Here is a 17485-nt window from a genome sequence, read left to right as displayed (position 1 = left end):
TAACTCAATAAAACTAAATGGAAACGAGTACAAAGTACACAGTAAAAGTGACAATACTACTATACATTTTAACGTGTTTAAAGAAAAAAAACTGGCACCGTTTTTATTAAACGAAACTAGAGTAACAGAGAGGGAAAAGGAATGCGATGAAATTGAATTTAAATAAATAAAATGACGTAATTTATTCAATATATAAATTAATATTTTATTGGTTCAAGTATGTAGTGTCGTTTGATTTAAAAAAAAGTGGACTAAATTCCTCGCATTTTGACACCCAACTAATTATATTAATCGACGTTAAATTGATCGAATTACCGATTATACGAAGGGTTTTTTCTTAATATGATGACACAAATAAAATATTACGGTATGCAGACGATTAATGGAGACACGATCATCTGGAAAATTTTGTTTGTCGATAAAATTATTACAATAACGCATATATCCGTTAAGTTAACATGAGCCAAATAATAATAATTATCACACGTTGTTCATATGTCCCAATCGAGTGACATCTTCCACGTTTGGAATCATAGTTTCGATACCGTAACTGTGACTAGTGAGTCGATAGTTCCCGGATCGGTTATCAGTTCGCGTTATTTAAATCGATTACAAGTAAATAATGCAACGCACAGTGTCTGTGTTCGTATGCACTTTTATTTTAGTGCAATGTTCAACGATACCACCATCGACGACAACCGAATCGACGAATTTAGTTGCTACAACCATACAATATCAAACGACTTCGCCTAAATCGCCGTAAGTACCATCACGAACCAATCAAATTACCATTAAACTCGTTATTGATGGCGTAGATATGAGCGAGGACTAGAAGATTACGATGAGGCGCAAGAAAACTACCGGAAATCTAGAGGCATGGATATGGATGATGTAATATATCATGACGATCACCACGAGCACCACGAGGAACCCAAAGCTAAGGAGGAGAAAAAAGCTGTCAACGACCCCTGGGATGGATATTACGATTTTCTTATAAACGAATTTTCTTTCAAATTCTGGGCAGGTTTTCAGGTATGTCTATTTTTTTTTATATCGTCGATCAATTGGCTTGATATTGACCTTGTACGAAAGATTTTATGGCACTAGGTCACAAACTCCCATAAATTAAAGGCACTTACATTTCTAAAATATTTTTTTGATCAATTGTATAAAATATCGATATAATCTTTTGGTAATTACCCACGTAATGTCGTTTTTTTTTTTATTTGTTTATTACCATATCTTGAACAATTGTTGATAATGTTACATAATTAATTTTTTTTTATTCTTTCAGCTTGTAACTGCCGCTCTGCTAATCTACTCAGCGTTTGCAGCAGTTTATTATGCTAAATTTAACGTTATAACGACCGACTACGATTATTATGACGATTTTTATGGAAGATCATACAACGAACCGTCCCCATGGCAGAAACTGTGGTCTGGATTATCATCGCAAACCTTCCAAAGGATCATGGACGCCATATCATCGAAGAAATATACGTAGGACAGTGCTGTTTTTTTTTGTTATGAGTCAAACGAACTGCTTAAGCTTTGTTAATGCTCTCGATTGGTTTTCCCCCACTTGACAGGTGTTCTTTGGATATAAGAATTACGATGGTCTTTTTAAGACCACGTATATAGAATGTAGGACGTTAGATGTTTTATTCTAACATTGTACATTTGATTTCTTATTAAACCAAAATAGAGATAATAAAGTTTATATTATTCAAGGTTTTTTATTTTCCTTATTATACTTATCTTATGGAAAAACTAATAAAACTAATTTGAAACATATACAAAAAGTAGTTTATTTAATGTGCCCTTTAAAAAAACAATTTTTTTTTCTAAAACAAGCGCTAGTCGGAAGGAACCAGGACTGGTGTGAAGCAAGAGTTCCCAGACAAAATCACAAAGTATTGTGCTTTTGTAGTACAACAGGTCAATTGAAGTGCCCGGCCTACCATAGTAAAACACATTTGTTTGGCAAAATTAGTTTTTTTTATTCAACATAATTCCCTTCAAGGGTAATACACTGATTATAGCGACCCTCCAACTTTTCGATAACATTTTTGTAGTACGATTTGTCCTTTGCGTCAAAATAGGCCTCAGTTTCGTCGATCACGTCTTCATTCGACGAAAATTTCTTCCCAGCGAGCATTCCTTTGAGATCTGAGAACAGGAAATAGTCGCTGGGGGCCAAATCTGGACAATACGGTGGATGAGGAAGCAATTCGAAGTCCAATTCATGGATTTTTGCCATCGTTTTCACCGACCTGTGACACGGTGCATTGTCTTGGTGAAACAGCACTTTCTTTTTCTTCAAATGCGGCCGTCTTTCGGCGATTTCGTCCTTCAAACGCTCCAATAACGCTATGTAATGGTTGATGATCCTTCCTTTTTCAAGGTAGTCAATGAAAATTATTCCATGCGCATTTATTCAGTTTCAATTTACGACCATTCAAAATCATTTTGTGGATTTTTTAAATATTTTCGTCGTTAACAACCTCTTTTAGCCGTCCACTGCGTTCACCGTCTTCGGTGCTCATTTCACCACGTCTAAACTTAGCATGCCAATCCTTGATGGTTGATTTTCCTGGGGCAGTGTCCGGAAACTCGGCATCAAGCCAAGTTTTTGTTTCAACAGTATTTTCCCTTCAAAAATCAATATTTTATCAACACGCGAAATTCCTTTTTATCCATTTTTTTCACAATAACAAAAGTTGCTTCACTCAAAATGCTATAATTCACAAACTAATGATCCGACAGCTGTCGGCGTGTTTTATACACGCATCTTTTGAGGCTTGGATTTAATTCTAGTAGCGCCATCTATGTGTCAGATCGGGGACTTTTCAATTAACCTGTTAGAATATAGCTTAAGGTAATTCATATTTTACTTGGATTTAGCCGCTCACATCTTCCTGATAAAATCAAATATACCAAAATCAAAAAGTAACTTTCAAATAATCCAAACTAACGTAAAAAATAGTTTTACCTAAGAACATTAACCTTTTTTTTTATTAAAAAAATAATAATAATTCGTGGTACAAGTGCTCTCTATTTGGTTCGACATATGACAACAAATTGTGAGGATAACTCGTAATCCTTCAAACCTATGTCATAACATTAAAGACCGCGAGCTGACGGCGCCACCAGAAACTTATTAACATCATAAAAAATGTTAACACAAAATTGATAACACATAAATTAGCTTTAGAGATACAAAAAAAACTCGTTGTTATTATTTCAGTAAAATATATTTAAATATTTTAGCACACCGTTTCCAATAAATTTGAACAGAAGCAATTAAATTAATTACCGAAAATATGACTAATTTAAATAACGACCCTCTTGTGAACTGGAGACAACAAATTAAATTGCATATTTATAAAGATTAATTAATATTTATCGTTTACAGTTAGTTGATCGTATTATTTAGTAAGGCTTTATTCTAACGGGCTTTAATAGAAGCATTGTGTTGAAAAATGTGCGAAAAAAATCATTAAACAAGAATTATTCCGGCTTAGATGGATAATCACTAAGACAAACAACAAAGGCATAAGTATTATATATTTGACACGCTTTACTGATCCAACTTATGTGTGTGTGTGTGTGTAATTAAAGTATAATAATATGAAATAAAAATAGCATTATTACCAATTAACTAAATCTCTTAGTCTCTTATTTAAACAGCGATAAAATATATTTTTTATATATTTTTATTATTATTAAGTCGTGATCTATTTTATGTCCAACCTTATAAAAAACAGACCCCGTATAAAACGAAGAATATTTCTTGGCCAATCAGAAGCGACACAGCTATTTAAAAGCAAAGTAGAAGGACAAGTTGGTATGGACGTAAACCTACGAAGGCATAGAGGAAGTGAACTGAAAGTTCAATGGCCATTTGAACTTACAGCAGTATATGAATCGCCAAATGCCCTTTGGCATATCGTTTTAATAATCGTAATTTTCATTATGTATTCGTTTATAATTGTTTGTTATATTTAATATCTGATATTTTGATATCACGGGACACAGAAATAAAAGATCCATCTCAGATTTGACCACTTTTTGAAAACGATCACATGGAGAAATATCTGGACTGTATTAGGGTGGTATCCATTTATGGCGATTACATATTTTTACAATTTTTCAAAGTGTACGTAAAGCAGGACACAAAAGAATAACAAAGAAAAGCACACAGTGTACCAGTAATATTTGACAGACGTAAGAAAAGTACTAAAATCACGCGAACTTATCATAACAATCAACTAACTGTCGCAAAATCCCGTTTGGTTAAGAACAAAAAATATATTCACCTATTCTCATGTGCATTTTAAATTCCGAGTGACATAGATCTGGCCTGTTTTAAAACCGTCGAATTTATATCTATATAATTAATTATCCATTTATCGATATTATGTTTCAGTGTTTATCGAATAAAAGTCCAGTAACATTAAAAATATTAAAACTACATTAAATATCTGATGTTAATTGATTTTGTTTATGTATCGATAAAATTCCTACCGTAAAAATCATTCTACACTGCAAATAATCTTGGATGTTAGAACAAATATTGACGGAGCATAAAAGATATATAAAAAAACCATTCAAATAAATAGAAATAAAAATAAAACGATATGTAAATGGGATTATTTTCATGCAATAATTATCATGCAAATTCCGTTGTTGTCTATGGCGATACAGCGGTAGTGACTAGAAGAGCGCTCCACCATCGCTAGCCGAAGAAGAAGAACCCGCTAAGACCTCAACAAACATTTTAGTTGTCGACCATCTCGCAAGAACTTCCAACGTTGGTCTCCGCACGTTGAACAGCACAAAATGTTACGTTTTACCGGTTAAAATTTCGCGTACTTCCTTTCGTGAGTTGTTCTTGTGATTGTGCCTTATAATAACCATGAGGAATCTCAGTTGTGGCTCGGGACTTGAACCTTCGTCAAAGTTTCGACATCATCTAACACACGCGGGGCTCTATCAAAATGTTCCTAGAGGAACTCTTAGACCAATTGCGGTAAAAATACCTTTTTTTTTGTTTTGTTTTTGTTATATCCCCATACAATTATTTATTTATTTAATAACAATTTACTAGTTTAATATACTGCAAATTGATTCAAAATACCAATTAGTTTATTAATAAACAAATTACCAGAAATCCCATAATTATATAGCAGGAACATCGCGATATTTTTTCATAATTTTGAGGTTAAATATAATACCGACAATATTTTCATAATAAATATTTATTGATTTAATGTTTTAGTTCCCAATATAATTAAATGGAACTGATATTTAATTATATAAATGTATATTTATTTATTTAAACGAAAATAAATCGCTATATCCATGCTACAGAAATGATTTAAATAAATTGAGAGTCTACTAACACAGAAATAATTCGATGCAGTTAACTAGAATTGATGGTCGACATTACTTTGAATTATGAGTCTTTGTATTGAGGTTAAACTGATCTCTGAGATAGCTCAAACATCATAGTGCAGCATCCAGAACTATCCGAAAACTAAAACAAAAACGGTTTAAGATAAATAAAATTAACTATTTCCGGAAGGACATTGTAATGTGTAATTTGAATTTAAGCTTGAAAAAACAACACTGAAAGAAAAAATAGACGATAATTCAAGTTATTTTTTAATAATAGTTTAGTAGGAGAAGTTTCTCACGTACTTACAGATATAGTTTGAACTGGAGGTAATTAAAAGTCGGATATGTTTTATAATTTTGCTTTTCTCATGCCTTAACATCTATTTATTACAATACCAGTAACATTCAGTTCATTAATTAGGATAATAATATAGGACAGTATTAATATTTCTATCTCTCTCTCTTTTTGTTTTGTTTTTACTATATCCCCATACAATTATTTATTTATTTAATAACAATTTACTAGTTTAGTATACTGTAAATTGATTCAAAATACCAATTAGTTTATTAATAAACAAATTACCAGAAGTCCCATAATTGTATAGCAGGAATATCGCGATATTTTTTCATAATTTTGAGATTATAACATAATATGGACAATATTTCCATAATAATTATTTATTGATTTTATATTTTAGCTCCTAATATAATTAAATGGAACTGATATTTAATTATATAAGTATATATTTATTTATTTAAACAATAATCGCTATATCCATGCTGCAAAAATGATTTAAATAAATTCAGAGTCGACTAACACAGAAATAATTCGATGCAGTTAACTAGAATTGATGGTCGACATTACTTTGAATTATGAGTCTTTCTATTGAGGTTAAACTGATCTCTGAGATAGCTCAAACCCCATAGTGCAGCATCCAGAACTATCCGAAAACTAAAACAAAAGCGGTTTAAGATAAATAAAATTAACTATTTCCCGAAGGACATTGTAATGTGTAATTTGAATTTAAGCTTGAAGAAACAACACTGAAAGAAACAACAGACGATAATTCAAGTTATTTTTTAATAATAGTTGGGTAGGAGAAGTTTCTCACAGAAATACTTTTCTCATGCCTTAACATCTATCTATTACAGTACCAGTGACATTCAGTTCGTTAATTAGGATATTAATATTGGACAGTATTAAAAATCTTCCTTAAAAGCGATTTAATATTTTTGTATGTTTCTTTTTCGATGGTCCAAAAACATCGGCCACCCATTAAACTATACAGGGAATTACTAATTATTGTTCCCTGCGTTCCCAGCATACTTTTGTTGGTCAGTCTTTAAAATACTCTTCAGGTATTTGCTTTTCATTAATACAGGATTTGTCAAACATTTTCATAGAATTCAGTTGAGAAAATACCGCGAATTTTTTACAGCCGTTATATCTGGAGTTACATTTCTATAGGGTGTTACAATTAAGTTTTTGAATTCGATGAATATGGCAGGATATTGATTTATACAACTTTAAACTATGCAAGGAATTTAAAATTTACAATATTTCTTATAGTACGACGATGTGTAACAATCATAGTGTCATTAAATTTTATATTTCGAACAAAATATATTTGTTTGAAATGGAGAAATATATTTAAAACTAAATATAAAAAACAGCAATTTTTTCACCATTAAGTATTTTTAAAAATTAGGGTAATTTCTAGCAGCTTTATTTAAAACTACTTTAGTATTAAAAATACGTCAAAAAGATATTAACATTATAGTGAGAAAATGTAAATAGCATCAATCTTGCTATACAGCTAATGTTGTATAGGACAAATTGCATTAGATCAAATATATGTTTATAAAAAATAATATTACTCTCTAATTTGGCATTGTATTTTACATATTCCATGATATTTTCAAGAATACATCTTTCTTTAAAATAAGATTATAAAGAGTCGGAAAACTATCAAAAATTAACATAAAACACCATTTTCGATACTGATGTCTTTGAAACTATACAGAATAATAAAATATCAAATTTATTTCTTATTTTGCATTACATAATTATTAATATTTTTAGTAATGCACTTTATTTAAACCAGAGTTATAAAAAAAATTTTTAAAAATTCAATATATAGACAATATCGATCAAATTAAAAAAAAATCCTAAAGAGAATAACATTACACCTCTCAATTAAGTTATTAAATTCATTAAATATGTTACAGTTTTCGAATAACGGTTATTTTACAATTAACAACCATCAAAAATTATCTCAGTTTGAATCAAACTTATAAGGAAAACTTTTTCCTGAGTATATGGAAAAAGTGCAACAAATATTCAGATCTCAGAATGACATGAAATTATCAGCTTTTATCGATATTGTGATGAGAAAAACGAAAATAATGTAATTTTTTGCTTACTACGAATTATTTTTGAGAAATCGACAAAATCAAGTTTAAAAATTTTTTTAGTTACAAACTAATATGGGATATATCTTTTAAACTACATCATTTGGAGAAAAATCAATTTCACCATCTTATTCAGCATCCAATTTTACACAAATGTGGATAATTTCATCATTGTATCTCAGTTCAAAGCAAACTTATAAAGAAAAGTTTGAAAATGGCCAAAAATCGCATTTTTTCCTTTTAATAAAATATCAAATTTATTTTTTATTTTGCATTACATAATTACTAATATTTTTAGTAATACACTTTATTTTAACTAGAGTTATAAAAAAGAATTACAAAAATCAATATATAGACAAAATCGATCAAATTAAAAAAAAAATCCTAAAGAGAATAACATTACACCTCTCAATTAAGTTTTTAAATTCGTTAAATATGTTACAGTTTTCGAATAACGGTTATTTTACAATTAACAACCATCAAAAATGTTCACACTATACAAGCAAAACAAGTTCGGATCATTACGTTTGATTTAAAAGAAACCACAATTTTGTTTTTAACCGATTTTTGTTAACGAATGACATATTACGGTTGAAACGAGTATAATAAAACAAATTCGTCATCTTATTCTTCTTTAGATATATTTAAAAGCAATCGGATCGCGATTAAAGATTCTTGGTGGATTGCTAGACAAATCCAAGTGAGATTCCTTGCAAGATGAGCAATCAGATCGGCCTTGCAAGGTTCTTACTCCCATCATTATTTTCTTTCAGCATTTTTTTTTGTTTTTGCAATCCAGTGCCGCAAAAGTAGACCGGTTTAATTGAGATCGTTTTACTAGAGATAAACTTTCTATCAGTATCAATATATAACTCCAAAAACTATATGTTGTTTAATAAATAATATGAACAAAAATCGATCATTTGTACGAATGAATATTTTTTTTAACGCAGACTCAGTAAAACGACGTTTAAAATAATTCCTTTCAATATCTGAGCAGTGTCTCGCTGTAGAAAAAAATATCATGTAGTTCATTAACATTCAGAATGTACGGTGGACCATTTCCTTTATACGGTATATCATACCTTCTGTTCTGAAACGCATCCTAAACCTTAATAAGCTTTTATAATATAACAACACAACTACAAGAAGAATGGGAAGTATCCCAATTAAAGGTGGTCTTATTTTATTTTATTTATAATAAAATTACAATAATTTTTATCAACCTGTTGAGCAACTTTAATCAACGCCGATGAAGAAATTGGTCGAAAAAGTAGGTGGTATGCAAAACGTTGTAACCCAGATTTTGGTTTTTGTTAACGATCTGGGTTATTGTATTACTTATTATTATAATCAAGAATTAACATTTTAAAAGAACTTTCGGTGGTTTATTACTAATACTAATTGTCTTTTCTATGTGGCACAAAGAAAACCCAATATATCCATACCAAAATTCCCAAATGTCTAGACCAAATACGCAATACAATAAGGTTTTAGAATCAGTTTTTGGTATAAAAAATCATAAATACAATAAAAACATTATTTTCACCAGATTTAGGTCTTCGTGATTTCAGGTTGTTCTAACATATCAGTGCGAGAAATATTCAGAAGGTTTCTATTGAATTCCAAATCATAATATCAAAACTTATCGAACAACCCTGCATATTCGTAGAAAATACTACATCAGATCTCAGAAGGACATGAAATTATCAAGTTTGATCAATACTGTGATGAGAAAAACAAAAATAATATAATTTTTGGCTTACTACGAATTATTTTTGAGATATCGACAAAATCAAGTTTAAAACATTTTTTAGTTACAAAATAATATGGGCTATATCTTTTAAACTACATCATTTAGAGAAAAATCAATTTCACCATGTTATTTAGCATCCAATTTTAACCAAATGTGGATAATCTCATCATTATATCTCAGTTTAAAGCAAACTTATAAAGAAAACTTTGAAAATGGCCAAAAATCGCACTTTTTTCTGAGTGTATATGTTCATCGAAAAACAAAAAAAAGGTCTCAGAAGGAAATGAAATATATAGAGATAAAAATGAAAACAGCATCATTTTTGAGTTACCATAAATTATTTTTTATTTGTTACTCATACTGTTACAGTCTCAGATCGCTGGTTTGAATATTTGTTTAGACAATAGTATTTTGCTAATGGAGTCATCCTCTATCAAGTAATTTACATCGACAATCTCAGACTATTGTTTACAAACGTGCAAAATTATGATTTTTTTTAATTGTAGGAAAAAAAAGTCGTCAGTTTCAATTCGTTGAATATATTTAATGGGTTTTGAAGGTCAATTGCGAGTTTGATGGTATTATTAACATTGTTACACATACCTACTTTATCGAAGCAGTTAATAAACATGTAAAATCTGTTTGGGTTTCTCTAGTGTTAATCTGTTATGATCTGGAAAATAAACGACATATGGTGAAATGAATGTCTTAGTTATTGAGTACAAGTTGCCATACCGGCAATACGAAAGAAGAATGTAACTGAACTGAACAGACCACGTTAATGAGTTAATTATTAATTATTTGCCAACGAAAATCAATGCTGCGTATTACGCCGACAATTATACACTTTTAAAGAAACAGTTACACATTTAACAGACGGTTTTAATCGTCTATCTATTCCCGCGTCATTACTAGCGATAGAAAAAAAACAACTGAACTAACTTTTGACGGTTTAAGGCACAAATTGATGCAGTATATTTCAGAAATGTTGTTGAATTACTAGAAACATGCCGTTATTTAGTGACAAATATCAACAATACTGTTAGAGTTATTAAACGCAAGAAAAATACATCTAAATGACCTATTTCTTGCGGATGAAATAGTTTTTTTTAAACCCAAACCGTTATACCAGTAAAACGCACCAAAATTTTGTTATATAATACGTAAAATGTTAGGTGGGCGAATAAATGGATTATTCTTCATCTCGCTTTTTTTTATATCACATTTCGTTCTACAAAATTATTACAGCTGAATATGTTAACTTGTAACAGGTCAATTGAAAAGTCCCCGGACTACCATGGTAAAACACATTTTTTTGTCAACATTGGTTTTTTTTATTCAACATAATTCCCTTCAAGGGTGATACACTGATTATAGTGACCCTCCAACTTTTCGATACCATTTTTGTAGTACGATTTGACCTTTGCTTCAAAATAGGCCTCAGTTTCGGCGACTACCTCTTCATTCAAAGAAAATTTCTTTCCAGTGAGCATTCTTTTGATATCTGAGAACATAAAATCGCTAGGGGTCAGATCTGGATAATATGGTGGATGAGGAAGTAATTCGAAGCCCAATTCGTGGACTTTTGCCATCGTTTTCACTGACTTGTGACACGATGCATTGTCTTGGTGATGCAGCAATTTCTTTTTCTTGAAATGCGGCCGTTTTCCGGCTATTTCGTCCTGCAAACGGACCAATAACGCTATGTAATAGTCGCTGTTGATGGTCTTTCTTTTTTTAAGGTAGTCAATGAAAATTATTCCATGCACATCCCAAAATACAAACGCCATAACCTTGCCAGCCGACTGTTGCGTTTTCTCACGCTTTGGAACGGCTTCATCGTGTGCAGTCCACTCTGATGACTGTCGATTAGACTTCGGAGTGAAATGATGGAGCCATGTTTCATCCATTGTTACATATCGACGCAAAAACTCGGGTTTATTACACTTGATCATCTTCAAACACTGCTCCGAATCATCAACTCGTCGTTGTTTTTAGTCAAAAGTGAGCTCGCTTCTCATACCCAAATATTCGTGAATGATATGATGTACACGTTCAGTTGATATCTTTAGAGTATCTGCTATTTCATTCAATTTCATTTTACATTTATTAGTTATTCAAAATCATGTTGTGGATTTTTTTTATGTTTTCGTCGGTAATAACTTCTTTTGGGCGTCCACTGCGTTCACCGTCTTCGGTGCTCATTTCACCACGTCTAAGCTTAGCATACCAATCCTTAATGGTTGATTTTCCTGGGGCAGTGTCCGGAAACTCGGCATCAAACCAACTTTTTACTTCAACTGTACTTTTTCTCGGACCCGCGGCTATCGCAACGGTAGGTGGACAGTCCTGTCGCCTTTACCATTGCGCCACCAAGCCGGCTATTTATATTTTTGAGTGCTCTGTGATGTTTTCCAAAATTAATAAAAATAATTTGCTTTAAAATGTTATGTTTGCTAATATTCTTGTGCTTCAAGGATCAAGATGTTGTAAATCATTTGTCGCATTCTGACCAACGTTTGTGGACTATGGACATCTCAAAATTAAATGTTTGTTACTGCAAAATCATCATATAAGTTTCGAGGAAGTTGATTTAACTGATGAGGATATTATTTCATATTATAAGTCGTCAATTTTATCAAGTTTCAAACTCCATATTTACCTGATATGGTATCATGTGATTTATTTCTATTCCCAAGAATGTTTGTTATTTAATAATTTTGAATAGTCTTTAAAAAAAAACGGTTGGATAAAGCATAAAATTGGTAACGGTTCGTGTTGTTTTCTACATCAACGAATTATATTTAAAAAATAATAATAATAAAATATAATATGGCGAAAAAAGCTTGATATTAACTAATACAGTTAGACAGTGATTAGCAACGGTTACGTACTGAACGGTACCGTTTCGATTTTCAGTCAATATCGATATGGTACCGAATTGACTCGAATGCATTATTAGTTTAGTTTAACACACGGTATATTTTGAACGGTTGAAATGGTGGCAAACGATACGGACATAATTGACATGTTTCACTCCCCGTATTTTTCGTTTCGCAGAACTTCACCGCCAAATTTTCTTAATTGTCAGAATAATTACTGGCCAATAAAATTATTTTCTGTTGTTCAGAGCTCCCTTAAATAGCACCCAATTAAAGTAATTAAAATAATTTCCAAATTACACTGGCGTACGGGACTTTCTTTTCTTCAATCAATATGGTACCGAATCAATTCGAATCGATGTTTAATAATTTAGGCGTTATTTCTCTTGGTAATTAATTTAACTCCATATCGTCGATAATAAAATAGTTGGGCGATAAAATTAAATCGATTGTAGTGATATCCGTTACAAATACCTGTTAAATTATATTACTTGGGGAAAAAATAATTTCAGCATCTTCTTCAACATCAAATTTTATACCAGTGTGGATATTTTCATCATTGTATCCTACTTTAAACCAAAGTTATAAATAAAAGTTTGAAAATGAGCAAAAATCGCACTTTTTTCTGAGTATATATATGGGAAAAATGGAAAAAAATCAGGTCTGAGAATGAGATGAAATTATCACCTTATTGCGCCGGTAAAAAAGAAAATAACGGTATTTTTTAATTGCCACGAATTGTTTTTAAAATATCGTCAAAATAAAGTATACAGATATTTTAGATTCAAAAATATTATGTCCTATAGTTTTTAAACTATAGTACTTGGGGAAAAAATAATTTCACCATCTTCTTTAACATCAAATTTTATACCAGTGTAGATATTTTCTTGATTGTATCCTACTTTAAACCAAAGTTATAAATAAAAGTTATATATATGGAAAAATGCAAAAAAATCAGATCTCAGAATGAGATAAAATTATCACCTTTTATCGATATTGCGCCGGTAAAAAAGAAAAGAACGTTATATTTTAGTTACCACGAATTGTTTTTAAAATATCGTCAAAATAAAGTATACAGATATTTTAGATTCAAAAATATTATGTCCTATAGTTTTTAAACTATAGTACTTGGGGAAAAAATAATTTCACCATCTTCTTTAACATCAAATTTTATACCAGTGTAGATATTTTCTTGATTGTATCCTACTTTAAACCAAAGTTATAAATAAAAGTTATATATATGGAAAAATGCAAAAAAATCAGATCTCAGAATGAGATAAAATTATCACCTTTTATCGATATTGCGCCGGTAAAAAAGAAAAGAACGTTATATTTTAGTTACCACGAATTGTTTTTAAAATATCGTCAAAATAAGGTACAGATACAGATATTTTGGATTCAAAATATTATGTGCTATATTTTTTAAAGTACATTACTTGAGGAAAAAATAATTTTGCCATCTTCTTCAACATCAAATTTTATATCAGTGTAGATATTTTCACCATTGTATCCTACTTTAAACCAAAGTTATAAATAAAAGTTTGAAAATTAGCAAAAATCGCACTTTTTCCTGAGTATATATATGGAAAAATGCAAAAAAAAACAGTTCTCAGAATGAGATGAAATTATCACCTTTTATCAATATTGCGCCGGTAAAAAAGAAAATAACGTTATTTTTTAATTACCACGAATTGTTTTAAAAATATCGTCAAAATAAAATATACAGATATTTTGGATTCAAAAATATTATGTGCTATATTTTTTAAAGTATATTACTTGAGGAAAAAATAATTTTGCCATCTTCTTCAACATCAAATTTTATATCAGTGTAGATATTGTCATCATTGTATCCTACTTTAAACCAAAGTTATAAATAAAAGTTTGAAAATGAGCAAAAATCGCACTTTTTCCTGAGTGTATATATATGGAAAAATGCAAAAAAACCAAATCTCAGAATGAGATGAAATTATCACCTTTTATCAATATTGCGCCGGTAAAAAAGAAAATAACGTTATTTTTTAATTGCCACGAATTGTTTTTAAAATATCGTCAAAATAAAATATACAGATATTTTGGATTCAAAAAGATTATGTGCTATATTTTTTAAAGTACATTACTTGAGGAAAAAATAATTTTGCCATCTTCTTCAACATCAAATTTTATATCAGTGTAGATATTTTCACCATTGTATCCTACTTTAAACCAAAGTTATAAATAAATGTTTGAAAATGAGCAAAAATAGCACTTTTTCCTGAGTATATATATGGAAAAATGCAAAAAAACAGTTCTCAGAATGAGATGAAATTATCACCTTTTATCAATATTGCGCCGGTAAAAAAGAAAATAACGTTATTTTTTAATTACCACGAATTGTTTTAAAAATATCGTCAAAATAAAATATACAGATATTTTGGATTCAAAAATATTATGTGCTATATTTTTTAAAGTATATTACTTGAGGAAAAAATAATTTTACCATCTTCTTCAACACCAAATTTTATACCAGTGTAGATATTTTCACCATTGTATCCTACTTTAAACCAAAGTTATAAATAAATGTTTGAAAATGAGCAAAAATCGCACTTTTTCCTGAGTATATATATGGAAAAATGCAAAAAAACCAGATCTCAGAATGAGATGAAATTATCACCTTTTATCAATATTGCGCCGGTAAAAAAGAAAATAACGTTATTTTTTAATTACCACGAATTGTTTTAAAAATATCGTCAAAATAAAATATACAGATATTTTGGATTCAAAAATATTATGTGCTATATTTTTTAAAGTATATTACTTGAGGAAAAAATAATTTTGCCATCTTCTTCAACATCAAATTTTATATCAGTGTAGATATTGTCATCATTGTATCCTACTTTAAACCAAAGTTATAAATAAAAGTTTGAAAATGAGCAAAAATCGCACTTTTTCCTGAGTGTATATATACGGAAAAATGCAAAAAAACCAGATCTCAGAATGAGATGAAATTATCACCTTTTATCAATATTGCGCCGGTAAAAAAGAAAATAACGTTATTTTTTAATTGCCACGAATTGTTTTTAAAATATCGTCAAAATAAAGTATACAGATATTTTGGATTCAAAATGTTATGTGCTATATTTTTTAAAGTATAGTACTTGGGGAAAAAATAATTTCACCATCTTCTTTAACATCAAATTTTATACCAGTGTAGATATTTTCATTATTGTATCCTACTTTAAACCAAAGTTATAAATAAATGTTTGAAAATGAGCAAAAATCGCACTTTTTCCTGAGTATATATATGGAAAAATGCAAAAAAACCAGATCTCAGAATGAGATGAAATTATCACCTTTTATCAAAATTGCGCCGGTAAAAAAGAAAATAACGTTATTTTTTAATTGCCACGAATTGTTTTTAAAATATCGTCAAAATAAAGTATACAGATATTTTAGATTCAAAAATATTATGTCCTATAGTTTTTAAACTATAGTACTTGGGGAAAAAATAATTTCACCATCTTCTTTAACATCAAATTTTATACCAGTGTAGATATTTTCATTATTGTATCCTACTTTAAACCAAAGTTATAAATTAAAGTTTGAAAATGAGCAAAAATTGCATTTTTTCCTGAGTATATATGAATAAAAAACAAAAAAAGGGTCATTTCAATTTGAAATGAAATGACCACCTTTTTATGATGCGGAAACTGAAAATACAATCACTTTTGAGTAACCACGAATTATTTCTGAGATATCATGAAAATATTATTTAAAAATGTTTTGAATTAAAAACATTTTTTTGTATATATATTTTAAAGTATCCTTTTACCAACTATGGGTTTATCTGCACTGGGCCTAAAGTTTAACGTGGGCTCTGAACCACGGTCCTCAGCATTACAAGCCTACCAACTGGCGAGTGACCAACTTTAGAAATCATCCCAGAAGACATCCGGTCTTACCCAGCCTGGTTACTGGCGTGACCGGGATCATTTTCCTTGTCGGATTTTACACTCTTGCCTAAAACATTCACAAATTTTAAACAATCACAAACATAAATTTACGACCATGCCCCAGCAGGATTCGAACCCGCGGCTATCGCAACAACAGGAGGACCGTCCTATTGTCTTTACCACTGCGCCACCAAGCCGGCGAATTAAAAAATATTATGTGGTGTATTTTTAAAACTGCGGTACTTGCAGAAAAAATAATTTCAATGTCTTATTTAGCATTCAATTTTACTTATTTGGATATTTATATTATTGTGTCTTATTTTAAATCCGAACTGTAAAGAAATAAAAGAAATTCTTATTTTTGAGGATTAATTTTTACCTAAAAAAATACTTGCCATCTTTTTTCGGTCAAATGAAATCTTATATTCTCATTAATTATAATGATGAGCATAAATTTTCTTGCGGTTAAAAACAAAAAATAAAAGTTATCGAAAAAAAAATCTGCCGAAAGATTTAAAACTGAATGACCCGGTTATTGCACCTGAATTGTGACTTATTTATAATCTATTTACGGCCTTTATCTTCCCGGTGCATGATATTTTCCTGTATCAGCATCAAATATCTTGCGCCAAATTTGCCATGGTAAGTCCACTGGACAGATTGCTTAAGGTGTCTCATTAATTCCCATTAAAAAGTCGAAAAGATCTTACACCGACATAAATTTAATGCAAATTTACATAATTTCAGATGGACTATACATTACCAAATTGCTTGGGTCGCAGTTCGACATCAACCGCATCCATCATACATCCGCATCACAGCCTCTGGCAAGAAAGGCATCATCTGAGGACGCCTATGTCTTGCATAGGTTAGTACAGGGTGATATAAAAATGATATGACATCGCGGCGTTATCAATTCTATTAAATAATTATTGATTTATACATTTGTGACGTAGGAGTAGATCGTAAACCACCGTCATCGAGAGGTAGAATATGTTCCATTGTCCTCGCCATAGCATCATTCGTAGTTTTAGTCATAGTTTTAGCAATAGCCGGATTGGCTCTCTATATGGGGATATCAAATACCGAAGGACCCGCAAATGGTA

At 30.3% G+C, this 17485-nt stretch overlaps 2 protein-coding genes across 4 annotated transcripts in view; both read left to right on the top strand.

Moving 5' to 3' along the window:
- LOC143197460 (uncharacterized) overlaps positions 1 to 17485 on the top strand; it is a 342542-nt gene that overhangs the window by 320395 nt on the left and 4662 nt on the right. For 2 of the 3 annotated variants that reach the window (XM_076405964.1, XM_076405963.1), the window contains exons 1-3: positions 4787 to 5032; positions 17127 to 17247; positions 17336 to 17482. In XM_076405964.1, the coding sequence (XP_076262079.1) occupies positions 4919 to 5032; positions 17127 to 17247; positions 17336 to 17482 (382 nt within the window). In that variant the 5' untranslated portion in view covers positions 4787 to 4918. Of the gene's footprint in view, positions 1 to 4786; positions 5033 to 17126; positions 17248 to 17335; positions 17483 to 17485 lie in introns of those variants that run through there. The other variant, XM_076405965.1, reaches the window with a different exon arrangement.
- LOC143197699 (uncharacterized) lies at positions 493 to 1730 on the top strand. Its single transcript, XM_076406327.1, has 3 exons — positions 493 to 759; positions 816 to 1032; positions 1295 to 1730. Exons 1-3 carry the CDS (start codon positions 623 to 625, stop codon positions 1502 to 1504), a joined length of 564 nt encoding a protein of 187 aa, XP_076262442.1. The 5' UTR covers positions 493 to 622; the 3' UTR covers positions 1505 to 1730.

This window comes from Rhynchophorus ferrugineus, unplaced genomic scaffold (assembly GCF_030347505.1).
Source record: "Rhynchophorus ferrugineus isolate W39M unplaced genomic scaffold, kcgeb_rfMv2 rfM5, whole genome shotgun sequence".
NCBI classification, from domain to species: Eukaryota; Metazoa; Arthropoda; class Insecta; order Coleoptera; family Curculionidae; genus Rhynchophorus; species Rhynchophorus ferrugineus.
The sequence above is the reverse complement of the archived record's forward strand: the minus strand, read 5'-3'. Positions and strand labels throughout refer to the sequence as shown.

Bases quoted from the DNA above. Each gene is read 5' to 3' on its own strand.
- LOC143197699 (XM_076406327.1), top strand. From the start codon at position 623: ATGCAACGCACAGTGTCTGTGTTCGTATGCACTTTTATTTTAGTGCAA. The intron at 760-815 runs GTAAGTACCATC...TTGATGGCGTAG, and splicing joins ACGACTTCGCCTAAATCGCC to ATATGAGCGAGGACTAGAAG. The intron at 1,033-1,294 runs GTATGTCTATTT...TTATTCTTTCAG, and splicing joins AATTCTGGGCAGGTTTTCAG to CTTGTAACTGCCGCTCTGCT.